The sequence below is a fragment of the Thunnus albacares genome, chromosome 17 (assembly GCF_914725855.1).
Source record: "Thunnus albacares chromosome 17, fThuAlb1.1, whole genome shotgun sequence".
In the NCBI taxonomy this organism is placed as follows: domain Eukaryota; kingdom Metazoa; phylum Chordata; class Actinopteri; order Scombriformes; family Scombridae; genus Thunnus; species Thunnus albacares.
Window position 1 is genome coordinate 28,958,779 of NC_058122.1, and position 16,053 is coordinate 28,974,831.

Sequence of the window (16,053 nt, forward strand, 5' to 3'; positions counted from 1 at the left end):
GTAATTTTGCACTGCTTCAGAAGTATTTTGTCATGTTTAAAGGTGCAGTGTGTAGAATTTAGTGTCATCTAGCGGAACGGACTTGGCAGAAATGGAATATAATATTCATAAGTATGTTTTAATTAGTGTATAATCACCTAAAAATAAGAATTGTGTTTCTGTTACCTTAGAATGAGCCATTTATATCTACAGAGGGAGCGGGTCTTCTTCCACGGAGCCCGCCATGTTGCACCACCATGTTCCTACAGTAGCCCAGAATGGAAAAACCAAATACTGGCTTTAGAGAGGGACTTTCACGTTTTTTGCGAGTTTCACGGCCAGGTTCTCCAGGGGGAGGGGTATTCAGTTGGTTGCAATCTGCAACCTCACCACTAGATGCCACTAAATCCTCCATACTGGTCCTTGAATTCAGTTTTCTTCAATGGGTATGAAGACCACTGTGAGCATGCTGACATTTTACATGGGACCTGTTAGCTTTAGCCTCAGTCTGCTAGCATGATATCACATATATTTACCACTTTTATATGGCTCTCATTTTAAAATAAGTCTCTCGAGACAATAGCCAATGTTTCCATTCAAATTTAGCACAAATTTTAACAGCATTTCCAGAAAATATGCAAAGTAAAATGTTGTGAATGCTTTTCGTCCTCTGTTGTTGTGTGAATATTAGTAGATAAACATTTGGTGGTGCTAATTCTCCAGTTGGTGCCATTCAACCATTGCAGAAGAAGAATCATGTGGATGTAAGCATTTAGCTCAGCGTCACAGAGTGCTTGCATGGCTGTAGACTCTTTGTGTTGTTTCAGCTCAGTGTCTCATAGTTTGTCATGAAGTAAATTTTCCCCAAAATAAGTACATGAAAAGTTGCGTATGAAGAAATAAAAAATACTCCTTGTAAATCAAAATTATGTGATATTAAGTCCCCGCTTGAAAAAGTTCTCCATAAATGTCATCACTTTTCCAAGAAATGTCCTCACCTTCCAAAAACTTTTTTTTTTTTTTTACCAAAAATGTCAATTACCAAAAATGTCTTCACTTTTCAAGGAATGTCCTTGCTTTTAAAAAATATCCTTTTTCAGAAGTGAGGAAGATTTTTTTCAAGTGAGCAGTTTGGTATGTGGTATGCATGGATGTATTATAAGAGCTAGATAGGGCTCCGCCACTCAGCCTTGCAGCCAATTTTTCCCAGTGGTCACTCGTGGTATTGCAGCGAAAAATACCCTGTAGCCCAAAAAGCATTTTCCCCATAGACCATCATCGTAAAAGAGACGTTGGTAAAACTATGGACTGCGAATAAGGTCAATTATGACTCTTTCTATTATGAATTTTTGATCCATGGAGGTTTTATATTTATAAAACTTTCCTTGAGTCAAGAAAAGTGATTTAAAAATCTGTGACATCATCACAATGTAAAGTCTATGGGCCAACTGGGAACTGGCAGGTGGGGCTATATTATTATTATATTATTGTGCATATTCAGTGAGCCGCACAACACAGAAGCACCAGCCGAGCAATTGTCATTGGACTGAATGGGCACCATTTTTGGTTTGGTATCAAACTCTCATAATACATCCATCAATTCCCATGAGCCTCAGTGTCTGTTGCTATGGAGAAAACTCCATAAAGAACTGTTCAGAGCTCATTTAGAGATATTCAGAACAGAATGCAACATCACAACTGCTGAGCTTATCCAAATTCCAATTTATGAATCAACAAGTTCTGCAAAGATTCAACCTCTAACTTAACCGCCATCAGCTGCATGAGAACAGAGTCAGAAGCAACGCTCTCTGAGATTCTTAGTTGACCTCTTTACTTAAGTTGTGATGAAAAGCTGGGCATGATGTAAATAAAAACACTCATATTGAGTCAAAAGTTTGATTTATTAAGTTGAAATGATGAGGTAAGAAGTCAAAATTGGGTGAAATTTGCAAGTCAAAATTGAGTTAAAAAGTCAGAAGGTCAAAATTTGGACAAAGTATCTCAATTTTACTCTAACCCTAACCCTTTGTGATGAGTATTTGGGTAACATAACATATACCCAACTGTTCTGACTTGAAAAAAATGACATTTTTGAAAAGCAATGAAATTTATAGAAAGTTAAGAAATAATTGTGAATATTAGGACATTTTTAGAAAGTGAGGAAAGTTTTTGAAAAAGAAAATTTATGAAATTTATGGAAAGTAGAGATATTTATGAAAAGTACAAACATTTTTGGAAAGCAAAAACATTTTTGACTTTTGGCTTTTACAAAAATATCTTCAATTTTCAACAGTGTCTTACTTTGCCAAAATTGTCCAAGAGCACTCTCAAGGTCTAAAACTCAAACAGGTCCTCACAAAAATACATACATGCATGCGCGCACACACAGTGGAGGACTGCACTGATCTGTTGACACAGATTCATCCAGTCATCCTGTACGCACACACACACGCCCCCAAACAACACGCACAGACTTATATTTTTGGCTCCACCCCCCTGCAGTGAACCCTTTAAATAGAGCTCCTCTTTGGCTGTTCGGCCTCGGTGATTGCATCCCCGCAGCCGGTCTTCACAAGTTCTCCTCAACTCCCAAAACCAAGGTAGATATCAACACACACTCACAAGCAAAGCAAAGTATTTTTGTGTAATTGTCCACTGCTCTTGTCACTTTTTAAATTATTTAATAGGAAAACTTGAAATATAATCAAAAAAACCCACAAAATTAGCCAATAGCGTCTCTGTGGTGTCTCAGTTACTAAATGTTTTTTGACAGTCAAGCGTTGCTCATTTTCCTGCGTGCATTATGTGCATGTGTTGTCCTGCAGGCAGCACATGTGCTTTTGCTGCAGTGACATGCTGGACGGCTGCAGACAGCTGCAGACAGACAGTCTGTGAGTGTGCAGAAATGGCTGTGTCAGGCATGCATACCCAGTGTGTCTTCCGTGAAGACGCACCCCTACTCTGCCTCTGATTGGCTCTGACCCTGATATTTTTACCCTAACCCCAACCATCTCACACCCCATGCTTAAACCTAACCAATCAGTTTGCGTCGTTGCACCACAAGGCATACTGGGTATACATGTCCGACAAGGGCATTAAGTTGGTCCCATGATCACACACTAATCATTCATTTTACCCTAAAAACCAACTGTGTTTGCAATTACACTGAACCAATTTAAAGCTGCAGTTCAACGGGCTAAAATAAGGGTCAAAAACATATTGCACTTGTGAAACAATGTTCAGAAATAATATCAAACTCTTCACCGTTTGTAAACCGACAAATAAAATTCAGCATGAGACATTAAAGGCTGTGAATGTGAAGAAAAGATTTGTATTTGCTGTAAAATTTGAAAAGTTACACCAGAACTCTGAGAAACTGAATATCTGAGTGCAGATTCAAAGCAGAAAACTTTGACAAAAACATGCATTTAAGTTACAAGGACGAATTTCAGCTCTGACTTTAAAGCTGAAAGCAGGGACACAATTTTTAATCACATAATTTGCTCACAAATTTTATTGAGAAAGCCACGGGCTTTGAAAATATTTCTGAACATCATTTCAAGTTCAAAATGTTCTGAAGCTTATTAACCTTAATTTTCGCCACTACAACATATTTGGAATCCAAAAAGGGACTATGCAGAAGAGAAAAGTGTTTAGTTTGGAAATGTCATTTCTGGATTTTTACACAAAAAAGGGAAAACATGTTAAGGGGTTTTAATGTGATATATCAGCTTGAGGCAGAGATCATTGTCTCCATGCTTCTGCCAAATATCTGTCTTTGCTTTGTGATATGAACATATGCACACTTAAAAAAAACACCAGGTTAGGAGTCTACATGGTCATAGAATCTGTATCTCAATCAACAGAAATCAAGTTACTGCCAAAAATTGAGACAAATCACATTAGTTATTTGAGGTGAAAGACTTGAAATTGTGAATATTATTTGGAAGGTCTGCAGGAACTTTTGGTTCTGATTTGTCAGAGTGCCATGTGCTTCAAAACAGCTGTTCTAACCCTCCCAGACTCTCCTACCCCCTAGATCAGTCCTGACTGGTTCCTTCTTGTTAAACTGAGCTGGTTTGCTTGAATGAGCTGCCAGTTTTAAAATCATGGACATGAATCTTGTTGAGGAATTCTCGTTCCTTTTGTCCCCATTATTTGGGGAGTCAGAAACATCATAACTGAAGTTTCTGAGTGTATAAAGTTATCTGCTGTGAACAGATGACCCAACACAGACCCTGGACTCAGCTGTTTCTAGAAGGTGTCTCTCAGCCCTGCTGAGAAAGCGTAAAAGAAGCAAATTCCTGCCAGTGCCACCTGCTGCCAGTTGACATCAGCCTCCCATGACCAGCTACCAACAGGCAGTAAAATTAGAAAGCAGGCCAGCCGATCACGCTGAAGCTTTGTCCAAAATTATGAGGAGGCATTGCTGAGAGAGGAGCTGAGAGAGAAGGAAATGCCGTCCAAGCTCAGCAGCAGATTTGATTTCACATTCACTGCTTCAGCAGAATGAACTCCAGCTTCATAGAGTCTCTTTAATTAGTAGGTAATTTAATATTACCCTCTCAATGAAAACACATGTTGGAATGATGACAATGAGCTGCTTCAGTCTACACTCTACTCTTGAAATGTAATGTGACATTTCCAACATGAGGCTGTAGCAGAAACTTTCTTCTCTTTCTGCAACTTCCTTTTGTTATTTGAAGTGACCAAAAAATATCTCATCTTCCAGCTCTCTGGGCTTCTCATAAATCTCCTGCCTGTGTTGGTGACCACCAACACAGGCTCACCTGGTGCTCACCTTCAACTCAAATCCAAATTGTTTCAGAGGTGACCCAACTTGTTGCCTCCTCAGACAGAAGTTGAACAGAATGTTTGGATCTGGAGAGTAACATGAATTTAGTTTTTACTGTTTTATTAAGTACTTGTATAGTACTGTACTGTATAGTACAGTATCGTCTGCATTAAGACGAATTTTACAATCAGACACAGAAGAGACAATCTGATTTATATAAATGCTGAACAGGACGGGACTCAAAATGGATCCCTGTGGCACTCCGCTGGTGACCTTCAGGAATTCAGATTAGACCGTTCCTACCTTCATGCATTGATAAATTTATAAATATGGAGTAAAACCAGACTGGTGTTGATTTAGGATGCAGTACTCTGACAGAAAAGCCTTCAACTGGGTTATTTTATTTTTGATTGTAGAAAACACAAAAACTTCTACAACAACAAACTTCTACAAATTTCCATTCTTAATTTTGGAGGCTGATTAAAAATAACAACTTTCTCTTCTGTTTTTCTTTGGTGTTGTTTCTGTAGCCTTCTTTGAGCAGACATGGAGCGTACCTTCATTGCCGTGAAGCCCGATGGCGTCCAGAGAGGCCTGTGTGGCGAGATCATCAAGCGTTTCGAGCACAGAGGCTTCAGGCTGGTTGCTGCCAAATTCATGCAGGTAACCATGACGACATCAGGAATTAAAACACAGGACAAAGAGGGGGATCAATAGGCCTTGATGCAAAATAAAAACAACACCTTGCTTTTTTAAAAAGGGACATATTTAAAAAATTAGAATATATTGAATAAGCACTAAAGATGCCCGAGGCTTAAAAATAAAGTCTTTCAAACTATCAAATCGAAGTATCCAATGCATGACATGCTTGAGTTTTAAAAGGTCATATAGGTATTTCTATTTCATGTGTAACAAACATTAACTGTGCAGAGAAGTATAAATATAGGCTAATTTATGTTTAACCTGTAGAAAAACTTTAAAAAATGGCACATTTGCGAATGGACTATCTGCTTTTAGTAAGCAGATTATTTCAGAAAAGGTTTATCAAAAATTTAAACTTGTTTCAAAATATTTTTACATGATCACAATGTAAATGTACTGTAGTGTGTTTTAGATATTAGATATACCTCACGACACGACGACTAGTCACATGACAGCTCGACAGCTGCAGATGCATACAAAAAAAATGTAATGTTACTGTCTGCAGCAGGAAAGAGACGATATTCAAGACCTTTGGACAGGAAATTTAAGACTTTATAATACGTTCTAAGGACTTTACACTCTCAAAGCCTGACAGTGATCCTTTCAAAGAAAGAATACTCACACAACACAGTGGGTTTTAGATTTGTGGGAGGAGATGACAGCTGTTGAATTGTTGACAGCTGCTGAACTGTTGAATGCTGCAGCTGAACTGAAGGACTGATACTGCTGTCACTATCACACATACTTTACTGGTGTTGATCCCACAGTTACCTGACCTCTTCTATTTTTGAGGATTAACAATCTACATGCAGATCACACCAGCGAGGATCAGCTCCAGCTGAGATTCAGATTCATCAGAGTTGATATAAACTGAACTTTACATTTCATGAACTCAAAAAATAGTTCGTGACAAAGATGAAACTAAATTCTTACAAGCTATTAACATTTTGTGTTGTGTTGTTTTGTTTTATGCCTTGTTGCCCTTAAATTTTGAGAAAAGAAAAGGTTCTGACTCCAAAGCGTTCCCTAACTTTGTTCTATAAGGTTCCAAATGTAAAGTAGCAATCAGTGATTGGAGAGTAAATTAATCTAAGTTTTGAAACATTAAAACTGGTTTTATGTAACTACTTATTTTATGACATGTATGTCATTATGAATGACACTGATACAAACACCAACTGAGTTTAAGTCATTTTTATCTTGTTTGAACTCAGTGAAAAATGGACTTTTACCTTTATCTACCATGCTAGTCAGCTAGCCTGCTAATTTCGATTACAGACCTCGTGCTAATTTTAGTTAGCAATAACTAATGTTATTATTAGTGACTTAAGTTACTCTGACTATTTAAAAGAAAACAGCAATGAAAGCCAAAAATGTGAATACGTAAGAATATACATTCAAGCTGCTAGCTGCTGATGCTAACTCTACCTGCTGCTAACTGGGTTTGTGTGTGTTAAACGTTATAACCGGAGTCCTGCAGCAGACACAGTGATGACAGAGAAACATTCAGAGGTCAGATACTGACAGAGACCACAATTTGTCCAGACAGAAACAAAAAGTAAATTTGTTTGCAGAAAAAGAATGACTAAAGAAAATATCAGCGAATTAACGGAGAAACATTTTTGAGCTTTCTAACTGTCTTGAATAATGCTGTTGGTAAAACTTTATGAACTGTATTATCTGTTAAAATCTGTCAGTGAAAACCAGATTATTTTGTTTAGTTTACAACAAAGTAAACTGTCAGACTTTTTCACAAAAAATTGGAAAGCTTTCTGTAAAGCTTTAGCAGATAGAAACTTAAAATTACAACTGAAAAATGTGTTTTCAGAATTAGATGGTTCTATCTGATCAAGAAAACCTGATTTAAAATGTGATAGGATGTTAATATTATATATTTAGAGCACAAGACTGTCTGTTATTTGACCAATAAGTGAGAACTTCACTGTATGTTTTGCTAAAACTTTGTTAATTGTGTGTGCAGGCCTCTGAGGACCACATGAAGAATCACTACCTGGACCTGAAGGACATGCCCTTCTACGGTGGACTCTGCAAATACATGTCCTCTGGACCCATCCTCGCCATGGTAACGCACACATACATAAATATGTTTTTCCATACTGCACCAAACTCTAACCCTAATCTTAAAACCAAATCCTAACGTTTAAAAACTGAGGAAAGGTGAGGACAGGCGAGAGGCAAAGAGGAGTTGCTGTTGGAACAGTCAAAAAGGGAAGAATCGCCAACAAACATATAGGAATGAATACGTTAGCAGTTTTTTATTTTTTTAAACAATGGGGCTAGATTTGTAGGCAGTGTTTTATGAAATTACACATTTACCCCTATTTGTTCTTTTGGTTATGACTAGCATAACGATAATTTTGCTTGAAATACGATAACTTTAAACGTCTGGTATGATACTTTAACATTTCCCATCTGGCAACACTGAATACATGACACTCAAACACACACACTCAAACACACATTCTGCTCATCTCTGGCACTCCTCTTCTGTCAGTCAGGTATCTTTTTATCAGTCTTTCCATTTCATCAGCACTCTCTCTGTGTTTCTGTCTTTGCTCTCTCATCCAGCTGTCAACATTCTCTCTCTTCACACCCTCTTGTTTTCAAGGTCGTTCTCCTTTTATGGAGCAGGCGATCGCACACACCTACTCAGAGGTGACACTCCTGACCCCTTACAGGACAGTCCGATAATAAAAACTTATTCCAAAAACTATTAAAAACACATCAACGAGCCACACTGCTGCACTGGGTGACAAGTTCTGTCATCACCATGAACACACACTGTAGTTTATTTTGGCTCAATCCCACACATACCGTCCTGCTGCCAGGAATCCTCATGAGAGGACCAAATGTGGATTCATCCGCCACTGAAAATAGTCCCCAACAATTCTGTTTGTTTCAATGGGACATATTCTGCTTTTTCTGCTGCGTTTTCTGTTATTTATATGCTGCTCTGATATCGGATGTTAAACATGGTCAAAGATCCAAAACTTGAGGTAAACATGTAGAAATGTTGCCTGCAAGTCGAAAGTCAGGGCCTCAACCTGATCTCAATGCTTTGTTTGCAACGTTTTTTTCTACCTTGCTGACAAGCTGATGTCGGCTAGTTCCACATGTAGCCTTGGTTGCTAAGGTGGTTGCTAAGGTGTTTTCATGTGTTGTTCACGTTCTCCACTCTGTACAGGTGGATTTGAGAAGTCTGGAGTAAAGAAGGAGAAAAATACATGAAATCCTGCTACTGTAGTTTAGGAACGCCTGTCAAATCTAGTGCGATCCAAGTGCGTTATATTGAAAAGTGTTCCTAATATTTTGTCCACTCCATTAACATACATGAGGGGGGAAAACATTCAATATAATGCACCCCAGTACACCACCAGTACCACCCACTACAACCTCAATAATAAACATGAAGTAGAATTATCACCTTTCTGAATGTCAACAGTGGCTAAAAATGTATAAACTTCGTAAATGTAGAATTTACAGCAGAGTTGTGACCACACATGTGACAGGTGTGTTTTTGTGTGTGTTTCAGGTTTGGGAGGGTCAGAACATTGTGAAGCTCGCCAGGATGATGATGGGTGAGACCAACCCCGCTGACTCCAAGCCCGGCAGCATCCGTGGAGACCTGTGCATCAACATCGGCAGGTAAGGAGACGTTAACACACACATTTTAGTCTCATTCGATTATCAGCATTAGTTTAGTAATTTCTTCTCCAGCAGCCCACTCTGAAATCTGACATATTGAGTCTTAAATCCAACTGTGAAGATGAATTTAGGTTCTAGTCTTTTAAGCAAAACTGCTAATAAAACATATATAACAAACTGCATTAAAAGTGAAATTTAAGCATTTACATTTAAAAAAAAAATTGAGACATAATATATACAACATGTAGCATATACGGTCATACATACATGTACACTCATTTATCTGGGGGTCACGTAATATAAAGCCAAAGCTCCCTCTGGCCGCCAATCTAGACACACCATGGGACTGACGCCATGACTAAAGAACCAATCAAATCCCCCAAAATAAATATCATAACATGCCATGTTCATACATACACAAACGGTAATGTAGTTAGGTTGAATCAGAATATGAACAGAGGTAGGTGGGTGGCCAGAACAACTAAACAAAAGAGAATAAACAGATAAATAATAATATCTATAGTTATAATAGTAGCAATAATAATAAAATATATAATTAGATAATATATAATCAGATAAATAAGGTGTCATCCGTGTAATGAGGACATATTTGCTTAATGTACTGAAGTAAGAGCAATAAAATTGAGGTGTTTACTGTGACGCTTTTATTTTACTGTTGTAGGTAGTCCAGGTGAAGCTAAATATAAATATATTACTAAATATAACTACTTTATATACTCGTGAGTAGGGATCAGCTGCTGGCCTAATAGCTCCTGGCAATGACAGATGTATTCCTATTAAGTATTAATTCATCCACAATTGGAAGTACATTAACCATTGACAATAACATAGCTTTGATAAAAATAGCCCACTAAATATTGACTGATGTATTACCTTTTTGTGATGGAAGGACCACCAGGTAAAGAGATGAGATGTAACGAATGATAAAAAAAACAAAGGCACCGGCTACGGATATGGAACCGGTGCAATAATTTACTGACTATTGACACGCACGATTCCCTGCCAGTAGTCCACAGGCTGTTGGTCCAGACTGGTTATCCATGCCGATATTAGTTTGTTCTATCGGTATGAAATGGGTTTCCGGAATTTAGACCACTTGTAGACCACTAACTGGACAATTTGACTGTCATGTCGGGCATTTTAGTGTCGTTAAATGGGACATTTTTTACTGTCACGTCAGGGATTTTACTGTTTTAACCCAAACTATAACCTTTCTCTAACCCTAACCAGTGGTTTTTGTGTCTAAACCTAATCATTTTAACCCAAACTGTAGGAAGGATTGATGTATTACCTTCAAGCAAAAACGTTTTGAGTGAAACACTTTGAGTGAATTTGATCATGTGATCTTGCGCAATCAATACCAATGCACATGCCCTATAATTCCGTACAAACAATAAACGGACTTCCAAAAATAAAACTGTTCGTGGTAAGTCAAAACTATGAGACAGTAAGTAAAAAATATGAATTATGTGTCAAAATTTATGAGATCAACCAAGTCAATAGTTGAAATTATTATAATTTTGACCTAGTAGGTAAATCAAAATGACTAAAAATTACTTCAAAATTTTGAAGTAACACAATTATGAGATAGGGAGGCACAAGTTTGACTTAAAAATTTAAATTATGAAATACTAAATAATTTAACTTTAAATGTCGCAATTATGAGATTCAGGGTCTCACAAAGTCAAAAAGTTACAAAGTCCAAATTATAAATTATAACATACTAATCAAAGTCAAAATTATGTGTTTTTGATTAAAAATGACTGTAAGTCCAGAATTGTCTTTAGGTCAAAATTATAAGAATTTTGGTTAAAATTAAGTATAAAAGTAGGTAAATAAAGTGGTTGATTTTCTCATAAATGAACTGGAGGAGGGAAATCAATCTAAAACTAACTGACGGATGTTTTGGGACATTGAGTAAAGTGTAGTTAACAGGCTTGAAGATACAAAGTCACCAGCATGGTTCTTTAAAATGTATGTGTTTTTACTTTTGACAATCACCTCTCTTGTTTTCTCAGGAACATCATCCACGGCAGCGACACCCTGGAGAACGCCAAGAGAGAGATCGACCTGTGGTTCAAGGCCGAGGAGTTTGTCGCCTACACCCCCTGTGCCCAGCACTGGCTGTATGAGTAAACTGGCCACTCAGAAACCAGGAAATTACATTCAACTGGATCCCACCGACCCCACTGGCCTGACCTGATTACACCCGACCTCCCTGCAGTTGATCCTCTGACTTGGACAATCAACAACATGTAGCACTTACCAATAAAGTCTCATGTTAATAACAACTGTCTGTGACCTCTGACTACTTTTATATACTATTTTTAACCATGTTAGCAGCAAAAATAGATGCATGGTGATGTGTGTTCATGTAAGTATAATATACTACAAATTATTGGATGGATTCCCATTAAATTTGGTTCCTAAAGGCTAAATCCTAATAACTTCAAGATGGTCAGACCAGAGCTTAATGTGATGACTTTCATTATCTATTCATCTGCAGATTATTTTCTCGATTAATCAGTTAATTATTTGGTCTGTTAAATGTCAGAAAATAGTGAATACAGTTTTCTAAAGCCCAAGGTAATGTCATCAAATTGCTTGTTTTCTCTGACGGAACAGAAGATAGTCAGTTCAGTGACTTCAGTCAATTAATTGAGTAGCTGACTGACAGAAAAATAACCGGCAACTATTTTGATAAGTGATGAATCAACTAATGGTTTCGGTTCTACTACAGACATCACATCTGGAGACTAGAGGTCTGCAAACCACTGAGAAGAGAGTAGAGCACCAATACCAAAATGTAAAAATACTCCATTACAAGTAAAAGTCCTGCATGAAAAGTCCTACTACAGTAAAAGTACATAAGTATTATGAGCTTGATGTAGTTAAAGTATTGCAGTAAAAGTAGTGGTTTGGTCCCTCTGACTGATATATTATTATATATGACATCATTAGATTATTAATAGTGAAGCATCAGTGTTAGAGCAGCATGTTACTGTTGTAGCTGCTGGAGGTGGAGCTAGTTTACACTACTTTATATAGTTTATATAATTTGAGTTTAGTGAGTTATCTGTGCCTAAAGTCATATTAGGCACACAATTCAGACTGCCTTCAAAACTAACGCATACAATTGAAAAAGGTATTTTGCAGTATTGTGAGCTCTGCGCTCACAATGAGAAATTAATTACTGTAATTTCAAACACAAACAAAATATCACTATATACAACAAGCTAATCTTTAACACTAAATTTGTTGATGTTAGCATGAAGTTAGATTTCCCTTAATTAAACAATAGAAATGTCCTTATAAAAGACTGGAGATTAAGTTATATTTGCCCAGTAGGACTTGAATATACTTACAGTTTGGATTTTATTCAGATTTTTGCCATGCTAGTAGCGCTAGTGGCTATATGGATGGCAGCCAGGCCGCCTTCTGACTTTGCTGGTACTCTGACTTTTTCTCTAGTGCCACCATGAGGTTGACATTTTGAGTGAAATTAATGGATTGTCATTAAATTTGGTTCAGAGATTCTGTTCACCTCAGGATGAATTTTAATAACCGGTAATCGTCTGACTTTTCCTCTGGTGCCATCATCAGGTTGAATCTTTATTTGGTCTAATATTGTATGCTAACACACTAAATTAAGATGGTGAGCATGGTAAACATTATATCTGCTAAGCATCAGCATGTTAGCATTTAGCTCAAAGCGCGCACGCACACACAAATCCAACTGTCTAACACTTTAGTCTATGACAGAGTAACTCTAAAACTAATGACTGAAAAGACATCAGTCTCAGATCTTTAGTGTTGCTAATGATAGCATGTTAGCATGTAAATGTGCTTTAAAAAGGCGATATCCTTAAACAGCTGGGCAATGTAGTTTGTAGCAAATGTTACTCACACAGGAGGAAATACTGCATTTGTTGGGGACTATTTTCAGCAGCGGATGAATCCATATCTGGTGCTGTAGTGAGTATTTCTGGCTGCAGGATGGTGTGTGTGGGATATTCACACTCAAGAACAGAGTTGTTGTGTTTAATCTTGTTGATATATTTTCAATCCGCTGCAACGTCTGATTAGCTTCAGATATCAACAGAATAGTTTTATTGCTGGTGGGCCAAAGCACCAGGTGTGTATCACATGTCTACTCAACTTACAAGTTGACTTTGGCTGCCTTTAGAAGCCCGAAAGGTAAATCTAAATGTTTCTGGCTGAATGTCAGTAATGGAAGCTGCTGCAACTTCAGTTATTTGGCTCCAAATTAAATTAATGCTGACGATGGAAAAAAGGACTCAGACAATCCCATCAGCTAAATTCTACCCTCCTCAGCAGCTTAACGAACCATCCCAAACATCAGGTGGCCCTGCTGACCTCAGATCTGCTGGGTGGAGTCCAGACTGAGGTCCAGGAGGGAAACACATCAAGCTGAGATCCAGATCCAAACTCTCTGTCGATGGACTGACACTTGTTTGCTTTTAGAAGGCTAAATGTGAAGAGCAGAGACAGCAAATGTCAATATTACTCACTGGCACAGTGATCCAGCTCATAAATATAATCCTTCAACAGTAATAAAATCCTGGAATACTTGAGTGAATCTTCCAGTTAACTTGATGATTTAACTCTTCTGATGATAGTTGCATTACCTCTCTAATGAGTCAGCTGTTCCCTTCTGACAATAGTCTATAATTCAGAAACACTTACCAGTTTTTTGTGTTTTCTACTGTCATCTGAGTAAAAAAAACCCTTCAAAAACACCATGAAGATGCTCAGAAAACATCCATCTTAACAAGTAATTTGGTCAAATATTTAAAATACATTAAAACAAAACCTGATATTTTACTTGTTCAAAGGAAGTTTTAGCTGCTTTGAGATTTTTTTGTGAAACAGGTTGATATTCAGAGGAAAGAATTCAGGCAAAAAACTGTTCATCCCATAAAACTGTTGAATAAGCTGGATTGTTTTGAGAGCTATGAAAAAAATCTCTCCCTCCATTATCAGAAATATTTCTAAATTGAAAATCAATCATTTTTTTTATAAGAGGATGTAAGAAAAATTTACTTGTTAAGACGGAGAACTTAGACAGGGTCAACCTGGAGCAACTGAAATACAAGAAACATGTAATACACAACATTATATGCAAAAATAATCATTTCAAAAATAGTAATTTTAAGTATTTTTCTCTTTTATTGCATGTAAACATGCAAATTGAGTCATTTATTTTATACCTAAATGTAATAATTTCTTCACAATCATGCTGCCAAAATTTTCAGCAGCGGATGAATCCATATTTGGAGCTGTAGTGAGTATTTCTGGCTGCAGGATGGTGTGTGTGTGGGATATGCACAACTGTCTCACTCAAGAACAGAGTTGGTGTATTTTACCTTGTTGATATATTGTTAATCCCCTGTAGCATCTGATTAGCTTCAGATGTCAACAGAATAGTTTTATTGCTGGTGGGCCAAAGCACCGGGTGTGTATCACATGTCTACTCAACTTACAAGTTGACTTTGGCTGCCTTAAGAAGCCCAAGAGGTAAATCTAAATGTTTCTGGCTGAATGTCAGTAATGGAAGCTGCTGCAACTTCAGTTATTTGGCTCCAAATTAAATTGATGCTGACGATGGAAAAAAGGACTCAGACAATCCCATCAGCTGAATTCTACCCTCCTCAGCAGCTTAACGAACCATCCCAAACATCAGGTGGCCCTGCTGACCTCAGATCTGCTGGGTGGAGTCCAGACTGAGGTCCAGGAGGGAAACACATCAAGCTGAGATCCAGATCCAAACTCTCTGTTGATGGACTGACACTTGTTTGCTTTTAGAAGGCTAAATGTGAAGAGCAGAGACAGCAAATGTCAATATTACTCACTGGCACAGTGATCCAGCTCATACATATAATCCTTCAACAGTAATAAAATCCTGGAATACTTGAGTAAATCTTCCAGTTAACTTGATGATTTAACTCTTCTGATGATAGTTGCACTTACCTCACTAATGAATCAGCTGTTCCCTTCTGACAATAGTCTATAATTCAGAAACACTTACCAGTTTTTAGTGTTTTCTGCTGTCATCTGAGTAAAAAAAACCTCAAAACCACCATGAAAATGCTCAGAAAACATCCATCTGAACAAGTAATTTTCATGAAACAGGTTGATATTCAGAGGAAAGAATTCTAACTGGACTGTTTTGAGAGCTATGAAAAAATCCCTCCCTCCATTATCATAAATATTTCTACATTGAAAAATTAATCATTTTTTTTATGACAGGATGTAAGAAAAATTTACTTGTTAAGACGGAGAACTTAGGCAGGGTCAACCTGGAGCAACTGAAATACAAGAAACATGTAATACACAACATTATATGCAAAAATAATCATTTCAAAAATAATAATTTTAAGATTTTTCTTTTTTATTGCATAAAAATGTAAAATGTCATCTATTTTACACCTAAATGTAATTTCTTCACAATCATGCTGCCAAAAATTGCACAATGTATTAAAAAAAACTTAATGAAAGTTTAAATTGTTACATAACTACATTTCTTTTGTCCTACATTTATATTATATAGATTATATCTATATATAGATATTTTAAAACATTTGTATGGTTTGATAGAGCTCGGTAAACTTCATGTTCACAGCACGAACATGTGGACCAAATGGACAGTAACATGATCAGCAAATATTCATAAAACTCATCAGTGTGGGACACAAATAGATTCATATATCAATTTTTTTTTTTTTAATCAATTGGCACATATGTAAAAAAAACAAACAAAAAAAATCTGTATGAGTCTGGGTTTGGCTCTGCAGGCTTTAGGTTTAGCTTATTGAAAATTCTCTTATTTATCGTTGGCTCTGTTTTGCAGGTTTTGTAGGCTACATGTG

General features: G+C 37.1%; 1 protein-coding gene across 1 annotated transcript; it reads left to right on the plus strand.

Moving 5' to 3' along the window:
- Positions 1 to 2,472: 2,472 nt before the first annotated feature.
- LOC122967491 (nucleoside diphosphate kinase A 2-like) lies at positions 2,473 to 11,454 on the plus strand. Its single transcript, XM_044332167.1, has 5 exons — positions 2,473 to 2,579; positions 5,305 to 5,437; positions 7,458 to 7,559; positions 9,030 to 9,142; positions 11,182 to 11,454. Exons 2-5 carry the CDS (start codon positions 5,321 to 5,323, stop codon positions 11,297 to 11,299), a joined length of 450 nt encoding a protein of 149 aa, XP_044188102.1. The 5' UTR covers positions 2,473 to 2,579; positions 5,305 to 5,320; the 3' UTR covers positions 11,300 to 11,454.
- The last annotated feature ends 4,599 nt before the right edge of the window (positions 11,455 to 16,053 follow it).

Bases quoted from the DNA above. Each gene is read 5' to 3' on its own strand.
- LOC122967491 (XM_044332167.1), top strand. From the start codon at position 5,321: ATGGAGCGTACCTTCATTGCCGTGAAGCCCGATGGCGTCCAGAGAGGC. The intron at 7,560-9,029 runs GTAACGCACACA...TGTGTGTTTCAG, and splicing joins CTGGACCCATCCTCGCCATG to GTTTGGGAGGGTCAGAACAT. The intron at 9,143-11,181 runs GTAAGGAGACGT...TTGTTTTCTCAG, and splicing joins CTGTGCATCAACATCGGCAG to GAACATCATCCACGGCAGCG.